The sequence below is a fragment of the Pan troglodytes genome, chromosome 8, assembly GCF_028858775.2.
Source record: "Pan troglodytes isolate AG18354 chromosome 8, NHGRI_mPanTro3-v2.0_pri, whole genome shotgun sequence".
Taxonomy (NCBI): Eukaryota; Metazoa; Chordata; class Mammalia; order Primates; family Hominidae; genus Pan; species Pan troglodytes.
Window position 1 is genome coordinate 45,436,593 of NC_072406.2, and position 19,678 is coordinate 45,456,270.

At 35.6% G+C, this 19,678-nt stretch overlaps 1 protein-coding gene across 32 annotated transcripts in view; it reads left to right on the forward strand.

Moving 5' to 3' along the window:
• Window positions 1–19,678, forward strand: part of CCDC7 (coiled-coil domain containing 7) — a 411,675-nt gene that overhangs the window by 13,576 nt on the left and 378,421 nt on the right. For 28 of the 32 annotated variants that reach the window (XM_063781580.1, XM_063781581.1, XM_063781579.1 and 25 more), the window contains 3 exons: window positions 5,955–6,121; window positions 7,371–7,432; window positions 8,855–8,911. In XM_063781580.1, coding sequence (XP_063637650.1) covers window positions 5,955–6,121; window positions 7,371–7,432; window positions 8,855–8,911 — 286 coding nt within the window. Of the gene's footprint in view, window positions 1–5,954; window positions 6,122–7,370; window positions 7,433–8,854; window positions 8,912–16,547; window positions 16,635–19,678 lie in introns of those variants that run through there. The other 4 variants (XM_063781605.1, XM_063781606.1, XM_063781604.1 and 1 more) reach the window with 3 other exon arrangements.

Here is a 19,678-nt window from a genome sequence, read left to right on the forward strand (position 1 = left end):
TTTTTTAAAGTATTCAACGAATAAACTGGCACCTAGTGAAAAGATTAATCTGGGCACTCTTTCCTTGTAAGAGACAACTAAGGGTATTAAGTAAAACAGTTAGAGTTGTTAATGGATTTCCTATAATAACCCTTAAGAGGTTAGCCATGGAGCATGTGTCACACATTCAGAGCCACATTTATTTTTATATTCATTTACTATACACTATGCTCTTACTTCCCAAGCATTTCTCAATCTATCCAGACTGAATTCTGTCTCCCTAACAAGTAAAACATTCTCTCCATATGGTTCCCAGTAAGTTGTATGTTGTTAAATTAAACAGACTTTTTTTGTGTGTGTGCCTCAGCTATAGTTAATATTATTGATCGTGCCCTCATTTTTGAAACACTAGTCCTTTGGCTTCTGTGAATTACATTTTCCTGGCTATTGTTTTACCTCTTTGGCTGTCTTCTTTTTAGAGTCCCCTCCTTAACCCAACCAGTAAATGTTGGAGTACCTCAAAGTTTTATCCTATGCCTTTTTTCTTTTTACTCCAAACTTTCTCCCTAGGCAGTCTCATGCAGTTTTTCCATTCAAGTATTACCTTTATGCATGTAATTTAGAAACATAAACCTCTTGCTCAAAATGTTTCCCTGAACTCCAGGCTTTGTATATAATTGCTTACTAGACTATTCCACCTCAGATGCAATGGGTCAGAAATATGAATTTTTACTCCTAAACTCATATCTCTTCTAGTGTTCCCTATCTTAGTGAATGAGTACTATTTATCAAATTGGGTAAATGTGAAATGTGGAAACCATTCCTGACAACTCACTTCCATCTATTCCTGATATTTAATCTATCCACAAGTCCTCTGGGTTTTACTTTCTAAATAACTGTCAGATGTGTCCACTTTTCTCTGTGTCTACACCTTATTGTTGGTTACTATCATATCCATTTTGCCTGAAATCCCAACCAGTGCATTCATAATCACCAGGAGGAACCCCCACTGCACAGTATACTTCTGATCTGGAATTTCAAGTTTTTCAATGTTTAAACCCATAATTACTTATCTTTAATATTTTATTAATTTGGTGTACCAGATATATTATCTAAAGGTTTGTATTATGTACTGTTTTTCAAGGAGTGTTTCTCTTTTTTTTTTTTTGTAAACTTTTATTTTAAGTTCAGGGGTACATGTATAGGTTTGTTATTTACGTAAACTCATGTCACAGATATTTGTTGTACAGATTATTTCATCACCCACATATTAAGCCCAGTACCCAACAGTTATCTTTTCTGCTCCTCTCCTTCCTCCCAACCTCCACCCTCATGTAGACCCCAGTGTCTATTGTTTCCTTCTTTGTGTTCATGAGTTCTCATCATTTAGCTCCCACTTATAAGTGAGAACATGCAGTATTTGGTTTTACGTTCCTGTGCTAGTTTGATAAGGATAATGGCCTCCAGCTCCATCCATGTTCCTGCAAAAGACATGATCTCATTCATTTATATGGCTGAATAGTATTCCATGGTATATATGTACCACGTTTTCTTTATCCAGTCAACCACTGATGGACATTTAGGCCAATTCCATGTCTTTGCTATTGTGAATAGTGTTGCAGTGAACATACACATGTACATGTCTTTATGATAGGATGATTTATTTTCCCTTGGGTATATACCCAGTAATGGGATTGCTGGGTCAAATGGTAGTTCTGTTTTTAGATATTTGAGGAATCACCACACTGTTTTCCACAGCAGGCAACTAATTTATACTCCCACCAACAATGTATAAGCATTTTTTTCTCCACAACTTTGCCAGCACCTTTTATTTTTTGTTTTTACATTTTAATAATAGTCATTCTGACTGGTATGAGGTGGTATCTCATTGTGGTTTGATTTGCATTTCTCTAATGATCAGTGATGTTGAGCTTTTTTTCATATGATTGTTGGCCCCATGTATGTCTTCTTTTGAAAAGTGTCGTTCATGTCCTTTGTCCACTTTTTTTTTTTTTTTTTTTGAGACAGAATCTTGCTCCCTCACCAGGCTGGAGTGCAGTGACACAATCTCGGCTCACTGCAACCTCTGCCTCCCGGGTTCAAGCAATTGTCCTGCCTCAGCCTCACAAGTAGCTGGGACTACAGGTGTATGCCACCATGCCTGGCTAATTTTTTTTTTTTTTGTATTTTAGTAGAGACGGGGTTTCACCATGTTGTCCAGGCTGGTCTCGAACTCCTGAGCTCAGGCAATCTGCCCGCCTCAGCCTCCCAAAGTGCTAGGATTACAGGCGTGAGCCACTGCGCCCGGCCTTGTCCACTGTTTAATGGTGTTGTTTGTTTGTGTCTTATAAATTTGCTTAAGTTTCTTATAGATGTTGGATATTAGACCTTTGTCAGGTGAATAGTTTGCAAATGTTTTCTCCCAATTTCTAGGTTGGCTGTTTACTCTCTTGGTAGTTTTTTTTGCTGCACAGAAGCTGTTAAGTTTAATTGGATCCTATTTGTTAATTTTTGCTTTTGTTGCAATTGCTTTTGGCATCTTCATGGAGTCTTTGCCCATTCCTATGTCCAGAATGGTATTGCCTAGGTTGTCTTCCAGAATTTTTATAGTTTTGGGTTTTACATTTAAGTCTTTTATTCATCTTGAGTTAATTTTTGTATATGGTGTAAGCAATGAGTCCCGTTTAAATCTTCAGCACTTGGTTAACCAGTTATCCCAGCCTCATTTATTGAATAGGGAGTCCTTTCTTCATTGTTTGCTTTTGTCAGGTTTGTCGAAGATCAGATAGTTGTAGGTGTGCAGCCTTATTTCTGGCTTCTCTATTCTGTTCCATTGCTCTATGTGTCTGGTTTTGTGCCAGTACCATGCTATTTTGGTTACTGTAGCCCTGTAGTATAGTTTGAAGTCGGGTAGTGTGATGCCTCCAGATTTGTTCTTTTTGCTTTGGATTGCCTTGGCTCTTTGGGCTCTTTTTTGGTTCCAATATGAACTTAAAATAGATTTTTTCTAGGTCTGTGAAGAATTTCATTGTTAGTTTGATAGGAATATCATTGGATTTATAAATTGCTTTGGAAAGTATTGCCATTTTAACCATATTGATTCTTTCTATCCATGCACATGGAATAAATTTTCCATTTGTTTGTGTCATTTCTGATTTCTTTGAGCAGTGTTTTGTAGTTCCCCTTGTAGAGATTGTTCACCTCCCTGGTTAGCTGTATTCCTAGGTATTCTTTTTGTGGCAATTGTGAATGGGATTGCGTTCCTGATTTGGCTCTTGGCTCGACTGTTGTTGATGTATAGGAATGCTAGTGATTTTTGTACATTGACTTTGTATCTTGAGACTTTGCTGAGGCTGTTTATCAGCTGAAGGAACTTTTGGGCCAAGACTTTGGGGTTTTCTAGATATAGGATTATGTTGTCTGTAAATGGGAATAGTTTGACTTCCACTCTTCCTATTTGGATGCCTTTATTTCTTTCTCTTGTCTGATTGCTCTGACCAGGACTTCCAATACTGTGTTGAATAGGAGTGCTGGGAGAGGGCACCTCAAGGAATGTTTCTTAAAGTGTAGTTGATAGAACACGTTTAAATGTCAGCCAAGATACCTGTTATAAGTGCACATTACTGGATTAGATTTCTTTTGTGAGTCTGTGAGTTAGGAGTCTACTGCTTCAACAGGTAGGAAACAAGGGATTCTTATGCACACTAACATTTGAGAATCTTGTGATAATCTTTTTACTGCTGACGTAATTTATTGTCAGTACATGCTGGTAAGGTTAATGTCAGTGATCATTTTGCATTACATGTTGCATTAACAGAGATACATGTGGAAACTATTAGAGAATATGGTGAGCTACACCAGAGAAATGTAGGCTGAACCTACAGTAGCCTGTACACTTCAGAATTGTCCTGCTGGAATCTGTGCCCCAAAGGTCTTTCTGAAGAAACCGTTTAGCTGATAACCCACTATCTATTCCATACTCTTTTAGTTCTGTGCCTTTATCTTTTTTCCCAGAAAGGACTTCTGTTAAAATTTAATCTGTATTGGGAAATGTGATGTATCGAGAGTCTAATCAAGGGACAAAAACCACACAGTAATTTGGTTAGGGAAAGTTTAATATAAAGAATTATTGTAACAGAGGAATATCTACTAAAGGATATTGATAGACATTCTACTAAAGGAGTAAAGATAATTCTAATGAATACAGGAGTAGAAGATAGAGGGAACAACTTCAACTCCTAGGATGGAATCAGAATATGAATATCCCCAATCATTCCCTCCCAGCAACGCAGGGCTAAGATGCAGAACTTCTGAAGAGGGAGCAGCTTTCATCACTACATAGCAGAGAAGTCTGCTGGGCTGCAAGGCTGGTGGAGCTTGAACTCTCTGGGAAGGTGTCCATGAGGGTGGTACACTTAGGAATCTGCCCTCTGTGATGCTAGGAAAAGCCACCTTCCAGAGAGGTGTTGTACTTCCTGATGGGAAGCTGTTCATAAGGGTGATATGTTGGAAAACTTCCCTAAGGGAGGCTCTGCACTGGTGGATTTTGCTACGAAGTTCTGGGGGAAGCTGCCCATAGGAATCTGCCATGCCAGGGACCTTACCAGGAAGCCATCCATCAGGTGATGCTGTTGAAATTTTCTGGGGGTGAGTACTATAAAATATACTACACACTACCTGAGGAAGAAGCAGAGAGAGATACACAGAACTAGGAAGAAAAGCTTCTTCCTCTTCTAGTGCCTCTTCAGGACCCTCTACTGAAAAAGGCTAACATCAGGCCACCTGTCAGGGAAGAAATATTCCACTATCACAGACAAGACAATGAAGAATAGATTTTTGAGATGAGATGCAATAAATTGATGACATTATTTTTGACTCAATTTATGATTTCCGGCTTCTTATTTGGAATATTTCCTTTGTCTATAGAATTTCCATAGGTCTCCTGCTTCTCTTCCACCTATTCTGTGTTCCTTGCCATATCTTCCCTACACCCAAGCTCAGACTTCTAGTGCATTGCCCAGCATTCACTTCCTGCTGTTATATCCTACTCTCATTCCAGTCATTACAAAAATGAAGTCTCTGTTCTAAATCCCCAGTGCTAGAATTTATCTTTGCTAAGTCCTTGACTTCATTTTTTCCCCAACTTTTCCTCCTAGCATAAGGATTGGAGATGTCTACATGGGTGGATCTCTGAATTTAGGGCAAGCAATTATTTTAGCATTACTCTTGTAAATATTCTGTGCCATTTTCCTATCAAAACTTTCTGACCCCAATTGCTATTCTGCTTGTTTATGTCTCCACACATTGGCTGTTTGTAGGTTTCTTTTGCTGTGGTTTTTGGACACTCATTCTTGCTGAATTTTCTTTAAGTAAACTTATTACCTAGAATAGTAATTATGGTCATCTTATTCTGTGAATCTTGCTGTTTCTTTCCACGGCTTGTTATTTTTTAGCTTGATCTATTCCAAAGGTCTCAAGACAGCCAAATATGTCACAGTCTTCCCCATGCAGACTGGAAAAATGCTAGTTCCATAGATCTTTATATTTTAACTTCTGGGAGTTAGTAATAGACAGTATTAGACTTTGAGAGAAAATTACTATCTTTAGATAATTTACTACAGTAAGGGTATTCTTAAAAAGAATTTATGGGAAACAATTTAGAATTACTCTTGTAAATATTTTGAGTTGCATTTATTGTTATTGGACTTGCTTAAAATTCCTATATATTAAAGCAATAAACAGACAGTTAGATTTCAGGCTTTACATGTAAAAGCCATCACTGAGCTATAGTTGTATTCATAGATAATTGCTCATATAAATATATTTGTAAAATATTGTATCATTACTTGGCTATAGCTATAGATAAGAAAAATATAAAAATTACTTTGATTTAATAAAGGAAATAATGAAATTTATTTGAGGTATGGGAACAAAATGGGTATTTACTAAGTAACTGGTTAATTTTATTATTTTAGATAAGTAAAGATCAAACTCTCTTACAAGCAGAGCCTCCAAAACCTGACAAAACAGTCATTTTAAATATTGCAGAAATAGTAAGGCTTGTACAAAGATTTGAAGAACTGAAGAATCGCCTTAAACAGAGGTCTAAATCCTCCATGAAAGTCATGTTGTCTAAAACTATGTAAGTGAAATATAAGAACTAATTGAATTAAAAACAGTAAGAAAGGGTATATAATTAGCACTGAATGTAAGATAATGGGTCAGATATGATGGCTATACACAGAGCTTCTTAGTCAAATCAGGTCTAGTCAGCTTGTTTCTATTTGCAATTTTAAATAATCTGAGATGTACAATACAGGAGACATTCGCTGCATGTGGCTATGCAAATTCAATGTAGAAAATCAGTTTCTTAGTCACACTAGCCGCATTTAAAGTGCTTAGTACCTACATGTGGCTGTTATTAGAAAGTTATATTGGACATTGCTAGCTTTGAAATATCTGGCTTATAAACTCTTCTCTCAGTTTGATTAGGAAACTCCTAGTAATAAATAGGAAACTAAGATCTAATAAAATACTTCATTGTTCATGAACACCTTCATTAATTATATTAACAGCTTATCAAGTAAAATTTTTACATTTATAAGCAACCATGTTTTTGCATTAGACAGATAAAACTTTCTTTTTTTGTGTTAAAATAGAATATACATACCCATAGTTGGGAGGGGCCACTAGTCATGCAGTTACTTTAGTGATATCTCTGTCAATAACTGAAAATAATGAAGAGAGTGGTACTTGAGTTGGCTCCTGGGGGTTGCATAAGTAGATCCTTGGTTCAAAGATTAAGGTTTAGACCATATTTATACTTGACATTTAAGTGTCTGCTGTGTACTAGTGATTTTTGTAGTAACTTTACATGTATAATCTTTGATTTTCATAACTACTTTATGAGAAAGGTACTATTATACCCCAATTTTAATGAGAATAAACTGAAGCCAATAGAGGTTAAGTAATATACCTGGCTGAGGTCATATAATTAGTAAATGGATGAAACAGGTTTTGACCCAAAGGTCAGGTAGTCTCACTCCGGAACTTATGTCCTTCATCATTATACGATTGATAATAATACTTCGACAAAAAGATACCTCATGTTTCTAACAATTTATTTTTGCTGTTTTTGTTGTGAATGTTTTTGGTATACTTAATTGTATTCATGGCCTGCATGGAATTCATATAATTACATAGTTTAGTTTGACTTTTCAACTTGTAACTTGTAAGTTTACCTTACTGTCTGTGAGTAAAGATTAAAGATATGTTTAATTTTTATTCTACAAACTTCATATGTCTGGACTTCACATTTTAGTTATTTTAGTGTAATTTAAACTCTTACTCTTTGATATATTAAAAAAATTTCATTTATTGAACTTTAACAGGGATAAAGAAAATCGACCAGAAGCAATGAAAAGTTGTGAAGCTCTGGCACAGAAAATTGAAGGTGATAATATTTTATATATGTTTATCCTTAAAAATTTTATTAAAAATTTTGTTATTATTTTTTATCTTTTAAAGAGAGGGTCTCACTCTGTCACCCATGCTGGAGTGTAGTGGCATGAATATCGCTCACTGCAGCCTCAAACTCTTGGGCTCAAGTGATCCTCTCTGCTCAGCCTTTTGAGGTAGCTAGGACCACAGGCACAGGCCACTGAGGCCAGCTGATTTTTTTTTTTTTTGTACAGATGGAGGTCTCACTATGTTGCCCAGGCTGGTCTTGAACTTCTGGCCTCAAGTGATCCTCCCACCTCGGGCTCTTAAAATGTTGGGATTACAGGCATGAGCCACCATGCCCGGCATGTTTGACTTTTGTGGGGTTTCCTAAGTGTATGAACATTTTGAGACTTAAAGTTAAAAATTTACAGTTATAAAATTATACAATGGTAAATTTAGATAATAATAGTGAGTTTGATATTTTAATAAAAGTTTTTATTATGTTCCAAATTCTGGGAACATACAAAATGAATATAATGTGTATCCCCTATACAGACAACAATGTGGTTGTTACTTCTGTAAAATTTACAGCTTAGTAAGGATACAAGTACATTATCTAGCATGTTAGTACAGTGTCATGCATGATAAAGGTATGTGGAATTTGCATTGGGTCCACAGAAAGGAGCAATCTGTTCAACCTAAGGAGTTAGAAGACTTTATGCAACTTTAAAGGGTGAATAGGATTTAGTCAAGTAAAGAAGGGAAATATTTGGTATTTTAAGAAGACAATAGCGTGAACAAACAACATGCATAGAGAATTACAACTGGATTGGTATTAGAGTAAGAAGCAATATATAGGGATGAAGTAACAGAGGGCCTAGTCATAGTGGGAATGGATGCTCTGCTAAGGAGCTTAGACTTTTTTCAAAAATAATAATCATTGAAGATTTTTTGTAGGATTTAATTTTAGAGAAGTTTTTTCCTGATTGCACTGTAGAAGCTAGATTTGGGGACTAGGAGTAGGAAAGGGAAGTTATTATACCTTAGATGTGTGATAAGTACCTATATTCAGACACTAGTGAAAAGAAGAAGGGAGTCAGGTTTGAGAAATATTTACTTGAAAGTTGATGATTGGATATGGAAGGAAGGAAGACTAGATAATGATGGTACCATCAATGAATATAAGAGAATACAAGAGCAAAAACAAGTTTTGATGAGAAAGTGATGTTTATAATCAGCTGTTACACACATTCTTTTAAATATTACCATTTCTTACCTGATTAGGAAGATCTGCAGTGTTGGCAGTTATTATTTTTTCAAAGTTTTCTTTCTTCTGAATAAGTTACTAAAATTAAAACAATAAAATTTAAACTCAATTAGTATATATAATTGCCGTTTGAAGTTTATAGTGACAAATACACTTTTACTTCAGAATTCATAGAAGCCCACTCAACTGATGAATTTAAAGATGTTTCTGCAACAGAACCACGTAAGTTTCCACTCATTAAAGCATTATTGTGATAATAACCTCTGTTACATTAATTTCTATAAAGTAATAATTATTAGGTTAACAGTACAGACTCCTTGCCTTGGAGTTTGGAGCCATATAGTTGAGCTGGTTGTCAAGCAAGTATTGAAATTCTTAGTTAAGGATACGTGTTACTGAAACTAGATTCTTTTTTTTTTTTTTTTTTTTGAGACAGAGTCTTGCTCTGTTGCCCAGGCTGGAGTGCAGTGGCATGATCTCAGCTCACTGCAACCTCTGCCTCCTGGGTTCAAGTGATTCTCGTCCCTCAGTCTCCTGAGTAGCTGGGATTACAGGCATGAACCACCACACCCAGCTAACTTTTGTATTTTTTTTTCTTTTTTTTTTAGTAGAGAGAGTTTCACCATGTTGGCCAGGCTGGTCTTGAACTCCTGACCTCAGGTAATCTGCCTGCCTTGGCCTCCCAAAGTGTTGGGATTACAGGCGTGAGCCACTGCGCCCGGCCTAGATTAATTTTTGAGGAGTGCATGTTAGTACATGGAATGGAGAATTTTGAGTTGTGATTAGAACGTACTACTGAAATGTTGGCAGGCCTTTGAGGTGTAGCAGTGATAAATTTAAATAGTTTGTAGATTTTGTTACTAGGAATTATATCCACAAATGCTTTGACTGCAGATGAGTAGTTGTCAGTTCAGGAATATAAAGAACTGCTAGAGCTTGTATGTTAAGTTTATGACTACTTGTCAATAGAAAGGAAATTAAGTTTCTTATGTCTTAGGGCTGGAGAGAATTTTGAAATAATAGTGTAAAGCACACTATGGAATACAGTTCAAAAGTAGAAAATAATATTTGCTTGGAACAGGTTGCTGGGAATTCTGCCCTCTTTCAACTTCAGCTTTAAACCCAAACGTTGCCATGTTTAAACCAAGGACAGCTGCACATCTTACAGCACTCCCAAGTTCTATAGAGATTTCTGGTTGAAGAGAGCTCTGACTGACTAGGTGGAGTAGAAAGGTATATAGAACTTTGGAGTAGATAGTGAAAACCTCTGTATACATCGAGGGGAATCCTTTGTACATCTATGGACCTCTCAAGAGCTCTCTCTTTTTCTCTCTCTCAATCTGTATGGTTGCCTTCCTTCTAATATTGTACCTTGGCTTCCACAAACACTGAACTTTGTTTCCTAAACTCAAGGTGACCAGTGTGCTCTGAGTTCCCCTTCCCTACACTGTGGACTGGCAATTCTAGACAGCAAACTGGGGTCATCACAGGGCCTTTCCACTTTATTTCCATATGTACTGCATTCACTGTTTTCCAATTTCTGAATACCACTGTTTCATGTATTTTTGTCCAGTATTTAAGTGGTTTAAAGTAGAAAAGTAATTCTGGTCCCTGATGCTCCATCATGGATGAAAGCAGAAATCCCTGTACCCACTTATAGTCTAATGGAATACATCTTCCAATCATAAAACCACATTTCAAAAGGAGAAAATATAATTGAGATTTTGCTCATGGTTCTAAAGGGGAGCAGAGGACAGAATTATATTGTACAATATGGAGAAAATGCTTTGCAAATTCGTAAGATCTTTTTTCAGTGGCAGTTGTTTCAGGTTCTTAGCTTTACTAGTATTGACCTACTGTCTTTCTCTGTTGCTGTATTTCACTTGTTTACTATAATTTTCTTTTAAAAGTACCTCCTCTCTTCTTCTCTGGCCACACTTAATCCTCTCTTCCCTTCCTGTTTTCTAAATTCTATTAAATCTTATAGCCTGGCCAGCAAGACAAAAGCTACCTTTGTATGGCACTCTGGTTTTGCTTTCAGGTCACAATTTCATCTTGATGTTCCTTCATTTAATAATTAATAGACTATTTTTTAGAGAAGTTTTAGGTTCACAGAAAAATTGAACAGAAATTACAGAGTTCCCATTAGTGCAGTCCCCCCACTTCCCGCATAAAGCTTCCCCTGTTATTAACATTTTGCATTAATGTGATACATTTGTTATGGTTGATGAACCAATTTTGATACATTATTATTAACTAAAGTCCATAGTTTACATCTGGTTTGCTTTTTGCCTTGTACAGCTCAGTGGGTTTTGACAAATGTATCATGTCTTGGATCCACCATTACAGTGTCACAGAATAGTTTAATTGCCCCCAAAATCCCCTGTGTCCCACCTATTCACCTCTTCCTCCATCCACCTGAATCCCTGGAAACCACTAATCTGTTTATTTACTGTTTCTATAGTATTTCCTTTTCAAGAATGTTGTATATTTGATATTATTAGTCTTTCTTTTACCTAACAATGTACAGTTAAAGTTCCTCTGTGTCTTTCAATAGTTTGACAGTTTATTTCTTTTTAATTGCTGATAAATAATCAATTTATGGATTTACTACAATTTATCCATTTACCTATGAAAGGGCATCTTGGTTGTTTCCACGTTTTGGCAATTATAAATAAAGCTACTATCAACACTTTTGTTCAGGTTTTTGTGTAGATGTAAGTTTTCAGCTCAATTGGGTAAACACAAAGGAGCATGACTGCTAAGTCATATAGTAAGAGTTGTTTAGCATTATAAGAAACTGCCAAATGAGCGTGCAAAGGGGCTGTACCATTTTGCATTCCCCCCTGCAATTGAGGAGAATTCTTGTTGCTCCACATCTTTGTCAGCATTTAGAATTGACAGTGTTTGGGCTTTTAGCCATTCTAATAGTTGTGTAGTGATTTTTCATTGTTTTCATTTGCAGTTCCATGATTATACATGATGTTGAGCATGTTTTCATAAGCTTATTTGCCATCTGTTTCATTTCTTTGGTGAGGTATTCAGGTCTTTTACCCATTTTAAAAATTGGGTTATTTGTTTTCTTATTGTTGAGTTTTAAGAGTTCTTTTTATATTTTGGATACAAGCCTTGTATCAGATATGTGTTTGGCAAAGATATTCTCTCAGTCTGTGGCTTATCTTTTCATTCTTTTAGCAGTGTCTTTTGCAGAGCCAGAATAAAGTCAAACTTACCATTTTTTTTTTATTTCACGAATTGTGCTTTAGGTGTTGTATGTAAAAATTCATCTTCAAACCCAAAGTTACCTAGATAGTCTCTTCTACTGTCTTGTAAAAGTTTTATAGTTTTGCATTTTACATTTATAACTATGATCCATTTTGAGTTAATTTTTTTTTTTTTGAGATGGAGTCTCACTCTGTCGCTGGAGTACAATGGTGCAATCTCGACCCACTGCAACCTCCGCCTCCCTGTTCAAGTGATTCTCCTGCCTCAGCCTCCCTAGCAACTGGGACCACAGGCGTGCGCCACCACGCCCGGCTAATTTTTGTATTTTTAGTAGAGATGGGGTTTCACCATGTTGGTGAGGCTGGTCTCGAACTCCTGACCTCGTGATCCGCCTGCCTCAGCCTCCCAAAGTACTGGGATTACAGGCGTGAGCCACTGCGCCCAGCCCATTTTGAGTTAATTTTTGTGAGAACTGTAAAGTCTATGTCTAGAGTCATTGTTTTTTTTTTGCATTTGGATGTCCAGTTGTTTCAGCATCATTTGTTGAGAAGAGTACTCTTTCTTCATTGAGTTGCCTTTGTTCCTTTGCCAAAGATCAGTTGCATATATTTGTGAGTCTGTTTTTGGGCTCTTTATTCTGTTTGCTTGTCTGTCTATTTTGGCAGTGCTACATGTCTTGATTACTTTAGCTTTTAGTAAGTATTGAAGTTGGGTAGTGTCAGTCCTCCAACTTTGTTGTTCTTCAACATTGTGTTGACTTCTCTGGGTCTATTAAACTTTATAAACTTTAGAAACAATTTGTTGGTATCCAAAAAATACCTTGCTGGGATTTTGATTGAGATTGCATTGAATCTATAGATTAAATGGACAAGAACTTGTATCTTAACAATATTGTATCTTTCATTCTATGAACATGAAATATCTCTCCATTTATTTAGATCTTATTTGCTTTCTTTCATCAGAGTAATGAACTTTTCCTCATATAGATCTTGTACATATTTTCTTTTAGATTTACACTGAAGTGTTGAAATTTCAGTGCTACTATAAGTGGTGCTAATATCTATAATTTAAAATTCAAATACAAATACTTCATTGCTGGTATATAGGAAAGCAATTGCAATTAACTTTTGTGTCCTGTAAATTTGCAATAATTGTTTATTACTAGATATTGGTGATTCTTTGGGATATTCTATAGAGACAGTCACGTTATCTAACAGACAGTGTTACTTCTTCCTTCTGATTTTCTTTTCTTATATTATTGCATTAGCTAGGACTTCCAGTATGATGTTAAATAGCATGGTAAAAATGGGCATGCTTGCCTTCTTCCTGATCTTAGGGAGGAAGCATTTAGGATTTCACTGTAAGTATGATGTTAGCTATAAACTTTTTGTAGATTTTCTTTATCAAACTGAGGAAGCTTACTTCTATTTTATTTATAATTTACAAAGAGTTTTTTAAAATTATGGGTAGGTGTTAGATTTTGTCAAATACGTTTTCTGCATTTATTAATATGATCATATGATTTTTCTTCTTTAGCATGTAGATTACATTAATTGATTTTTGAATATCGGACTAGCCTTACGTACCTGGAATAACCCATTTGGTTGTGTTGTATAGTTCTTTCTATACATTTATGTATGTGATTTGCTAATGTTTTGTTGAGGATTTTCACATATGTATTCATGAAAGATATTCATCTGTAGTTTTCTTTTCTTGTAATGTCTTTGTCCGGCTTTGGTATTGGAGTGATACTGGCCTCATAGAATGAGTCAGGAAATGTTCCCTGTGTTTCTGTCTTCTGGAAGAGATCATAAAGAATTGGCATAATTTCTTAGTTAAATGTTTGGTAGAATTTGCCAAGTGAAACCATCTGAGCATAGTACCTGCTGTTTTGGAAGGTTACTAATTATTGATTCAATTTCTTTTAAATAGGCCTATTCATAATATCAATTTCTCCTTTGTGAGTTTTGGTAGATTGTGAGTTTCCAAGAATTTGTCCATATAATCTAAATTATCAAATTTGTTAGCATAAGTTATTTATAGTATTTGTTTATTGTCCCTTTATGTCCATGTGGTCAGTAGTGATGGTCCCTCTTTCTTTTTTTGCAAATAGAAATAATTTTATTTCTTGCTTTCGTATTTGGACACCTTTTATTTCTTTTCTTGCTTAATTGCTCTAGCTAGGAATTCCAGCACTATGTTGAATAGAAGTGGCAAGAATGGGCATCTTTATCTTGTTCTTCATCTTAGAGGAAAATCTTTCAACTTTTCACTGTTGACTGTGTAGCTGTGGGCTTGTGATAGTTGGCCATTATTGTTTTGAAGTACATTCCTTCTGTATCTAATTTGTTATTTTTGTCATGAAAGAATGTTGAATTTTTTCAAATGTTTTTCCCCATATATTGAGGCTATCATATGATTTTTGTATTTTATTCTAGTAATACAGTATATCACATTTATTTGCATATTTTGAACCATCTTTGCACCCCAGGGATCAGTCCCACTTGGTCATAGTGAATGATTCTTTTAATGTGCTGTCAATTCAGTTTGCTAGTATTTTGTTAAAGATATTTGTATCCATATTCATCAGAGATATTGGACTGTGTTTTCTTTTCTCATAGCGTCTTTGTCTGGCTTTGGTATTAGGGTAATACTAACCTTGAAAAATAGTTCAGAAGTATTCCTTCCTCTTCAAGATTTTCGAAGAATTCGAGAAGGATTCTACTAGTTCTTTAAATGTTGGGTAGAATTAGGCCATAAAACCACTGGGTCCTGGTTTTTTCTTTTTTTTTTTTTAGTGGGAGATTTTATCACTGAGTCAGTCTTCTTATTAATTACTAGTCTGTTCAGACTTTCTGTTTCTTCATGATTAAGTCTTGGTGGGTTGTATGTGTCTATGAATTATCCAGTTATTTTAGGGTATCTAATTTGTGGGTGTATAAATGCTCACAGTAGTCTTTATCCTTTGTATTTTTTTGGTATCAGTTATTATGTCTCTTCTTTCTTTTCCAATGTTACTTGAGTCTTGCTGTTTTTTCTTAGTCCAGCTAAAGTCTTGTCAATTATGTTTATCTTTTCAAAAACCAAATCTTAGTTTTGTTGAACTTTTCTATGATTTTTCTAGTCTCTATTTTATGTACTTCTGCGCTAATCTTTTATTTCCTTCCTTTTACTAACTTTGGGCTCAGTTTGTTCTTTTTCTAGTTCCTTGAGGTGTGACATTACGTTATTTGAGCTCTTTTGTCTTTTTTTAATGTATACTTTATTTATTTACTTATTTATTTAGAGATAGGGTCTTGCTCTGTTGCCCAGGCTGGAGTAGAGTGATGTGATCATAGCTCACTCCAACCTCAAACTCCTGGCCTCAAGTGATTCTCTCACTTAGCCTCCTTAGTAGCTGACATTGCAAGTGTGGGACACTGTGCCCAGCTTGAATGTAGGTTTTTACTGCTATAATCTTCCTTTTAATAACTGCTTTTGCTGCATCACATAAATTTTGGTATGTTTCCATTTTTGTGTGTCATAAGATATTTTTTGATTTCTTTTTGATTTTCTTTTTGACCCATTGTTCAGGAGTATGTTAGTTTCCACATATTTGTAAATCTTTCAATTTTTCTTCAGTTATTGATTTCTAGTTTCATGCCACTGTGATTGGGAAATACTTGATATGATTTTAGCCTTCTTAAATTTTATAAGACTTACTGGCCTAACACAAGATCTGTCCTTTAGAACATTCCATTTGCACTTGAGAAAGCTCTATATTCTCCTGCTGTTGAATGGACTATCTTGTATATGTCTGTTAGGTCCATTGGTGTAAAGTGTGGTTAAAATGTAAGGTTTCCTTATTTGTTTTCTGTCTGGATGATTTGTCCATTATTGAATGTACAGTACTGACGGCCTCTGCTATTATTGTATTGCTGTCTATCTCTCTCTTGAGATCTATTAATATTTGTTTTATATATTTAGGTGTTGCAATGTTGGGTGTGTATATATTTGTTATATTCTCTTAAGCTTTTTTCATTATATAATAATCTTGTCTCTTGTGACTGTTTTTGATTTAAAGTATCTGGTCTGATGTCCAAGTATAGCCACAGCTGCTCATTTATTGGTTTCTAATTGCATGGAGTATCTACTTACATCCCTTCACATTTATTCTGTGAGTAAACAGCAGGTAGTCTTGTTTTTTATTCATTCAGCCCTTCTGTGTCTTTGAATTGAATAATTTGATCCATTTACTCTCAAGTTACCTTTAATAAATAAGGACTTACTATTGCCATTCTGTTAATTGCTTTTTAGCTGTTTTGTAGATCCTTTGTTCTTTTATTCCCTGTTTGCTATCTTCCTTTGTGATTTGTTGATATACTTTTACTCCCCTCTAAGCATTTTATGTTTTTGATGTTATAATTCACATATTTTATATTGAATTTTATTAAGAAATTCTTGTAGCTATAGGTATTTTGTTTTTTACCCTTTATTCTGTAGACATAAGTGATTTACAGACTACTGTTACAATATTATGGTATGTAATTTTACTATATACACACTTTCACCAGTGAGTTTTATACTTTCATATGTATTTGTGTTACTACTTAGTGTCCTTTCATTTCAGATTGAAGAGCTCCCTTTATCATTTTTGTAAGGCAAGCCTGATGATGATGAACTCCTGAGCTTTTGTCAGAGAAAGTATCACTCCTTCATTTTTGTAGACCAACTTTTCTGGGTAAGGTATTCTTGGTTGGCAGTTTTTTTCTTCCAGAACTTTGAAAATATCTTCTTACTCTCTCTTAGACTGCAAAATTTTCACTGCTGATAGCCCTATGGGGATTCTCTCTGTGTGAGGAAGCTCTTTTCTTTGTTGCTTTCAAGATTCTCTTTTTGTCTTTAATTTTTGACAGTTTGGTTATAATACATTTTGGTGAAATATTCTTTGGGTTGTACCTGTTTGGAGACGTTTTATCTTTCTGATGTTTATATCTTTCCCTATATTTGGGACATTTTGAGCCATTATTTCTTCAAATAAGCTTTCTCCCCCTTTTTCTTTTTTAATTCCTATAATGTAAATGATAACACTCTTGATGCTGTCCCATAAATCCTGTAGGCTTTATTTATCTTATTTTTCAGAATTAAAAAATTTAAATTTTTACATATTTAGAGGAGATAACTGCAGATTTCTTACATGTATATATTGTGTCGTGGTGAAGTCTGGGCTTTTAGTGTACCCATCACCTGAATAGTGAACATTGTATCCAATAGGTAATAGCCTTTAAAATTCCTTTTTATTCTTTATTCTTTTTTTCCTAACTGTATATTTTCAAATAACTTTCTTTAAGTTTACAGATTCTTTCTTCTCCTTGATGAATTATACAGTTGACATATTTTTTACTTATCTTTTCTAATTTTAATTTTATTAATTATATTCTTTGGCATCAGAATTTCTTTTTTTTATTATACTTTAAGTTTTAGGGTACATGTGCACAACGTGCAGGTTAGTTACATATGTATACATGTGCTATGTTGGTGTGCTGCACCCAGTGACTCGTCATTTAACATTAGGTATATCTCCAAATGCTATCCCTCCCGCCTCCCCCAACCCCACAACAGGCCCCGGTGTGTGATGTTCCCCTTCCTGTGTCCATGTGTTCTCATTGTTCTATTCCCACCTATGAGTGAGGACATGCGGTGTTTGGTTTTTTGTCCTTGCGATAGTTTGCTGAGAATGATGGTTTCCAGCTTCATCCATGTCCCTACAAAGGACATGAACTCATCCTTTTTTATGGCTGCATAGTATTCCATGGTGTATATGTGCCACATTTTCTTAATCCAGTCTATCATTGTTGGACATTTGGGTTGGTTCCAAGTCTTTGCTATTGTGAATAGTGCCGCAATAAACATACGTGTGCATGTGTCTTTATAGCAGCATGATTTATAATCCTTTGGGTATATACCCAGTAATGGGATTGCTGGGTCATAATTGAGGAATCACCACACTGACTTCCACAATGGTTGAACTAGTTTACAGTCCCACCAACAGTGTAAAAGTGTTTCTGTTTCTCCACATCCTCTCCAGCACCTGTTGTTTCCTGACTTTTTAATGATCACCATTCTAACTGATGTGAGATGGTATCTCATTGTGGTTTTGATTTGCATTTCTCTGATGGCCAGTGGTGATGAGCATTTTTTCATGTGTCTTTTGGCTGCATAAAAGTCTTCTTTTGAGAAGTGTCTGTTCATACCCGTTGCACACTTTTTGATGGGGTTGTTTCTTTTTTTCTTCCAAATTTGTTGGAGTTCAGTGTAGATTCTGGATATTAGCCCTTTGTCAGATGAGTAGATTGCAGAAATTTTCTCCCATTCTGTAGGTTGCCTGTTCACTCTGATGGTAGTTTCTTTTGCTGTGAAGAAGCTCTTTAGTTTAATTAGATCCCATTTGTCAATTTTGGCTTTTGTTGCCATTGCTTTTGGTGTTTTAGACATGAAGTCCTTGCCCATGCCTGTGTCCTGAATGGTATTGCCTAGGTTTTCTTCTAGGGTTTTTATGGTTTCAGGTCTAACATTTAAGTCTTTAATCCATCTCGAATTGATTTTTGTATAAGGTGTAAGGAAGGGATCCAGTTTCAGCTTTCTACATATGGCCAGCCAGTTTTCCCAGCACCGTTTATTAAATAGGGAATCCTTTCCCCATTTCTTGTTTTTGTCAGGTTTGTCAAAGATCAGATGGTTTTCGATGTGTGGTATTATTTCCGAGGGCTCTATTCTGTTCCATTGGTCTATATCTCTGTTTTGGTACCAGTACCATGCTGTTTTGGTTACTGTAGCCTTGTAGTATAGTTGGAAGTCAGGTAGCGTGATGCCTCCAGCTTTGTTCTTTTGACTTACGATTGACTTGGCAATGTGGGCTCTTTTTTGGTTCCATATGAACTTTAAAGTAGTTTTTTCAAATTCTGTGAAGAAAGTCATTTGTAGCTTGATGCGGATGGCATTGAATCTATAAATTACCTGGGGCAGTATGGCCATTTTCACAATATTGATTCTTCCTATCCATGAGCATGGAATGTTCTTCCATTTATTTGTGTCCTCTTTTATTTTGCTGAGCAGTGGTTTGTAGTTCTCTTTGAAGAGGTCCTTCACATGCCCTGTAAGTTGGATTCCCAGGTGTTTTATTCTCTTTGAAGCAATTGTGAATGGGAGTTCACTCATGATTTGGCTCCCTGTTTGTCTGTTATTGGTATATAGGAATGCTTGTGATTTTTGCACATTGATTTTGTATCCTGAGACTTTGCTGAAGTTGCTCATCAGCTTAAGGAGATTTTGGGCTGAGACGATGGGGTTTTCTAAATATACAGTCATGTCATCTGCAAACAGGGACAATTTGACTTCCTCTTTTCCTAATTGAATACCCTTTATTTCTTTCTCTTGCCTTATTGCCGTGGCCAGAACTTCCAATACTATGTTGAACAGGAGTGGTGAGGGAGGGCATTGCTGTCTTGTGCCAGTTTTCAAAGGGAATGCTTCCAGTTTTTGCCCATTCAGTATGATATTGGCTGTGGGTTTGTCATAAATAGCTCTTATTATTTTCAGATATGTCCCATCAATTACCTAGTTTATTGAGAGTTTTTAGCATGAAGCGCTGTTGAATTTTGTCAAAGGCCTTTTCTGCATCTATTGAGATAATTGTGTGGTTTTTGTCGTTGGTTCTGTTTATATGATGGATTATGTTTATTGATTTGTGTATGTTGAACCAGCCTTGCATCCCAGGGATGAAGC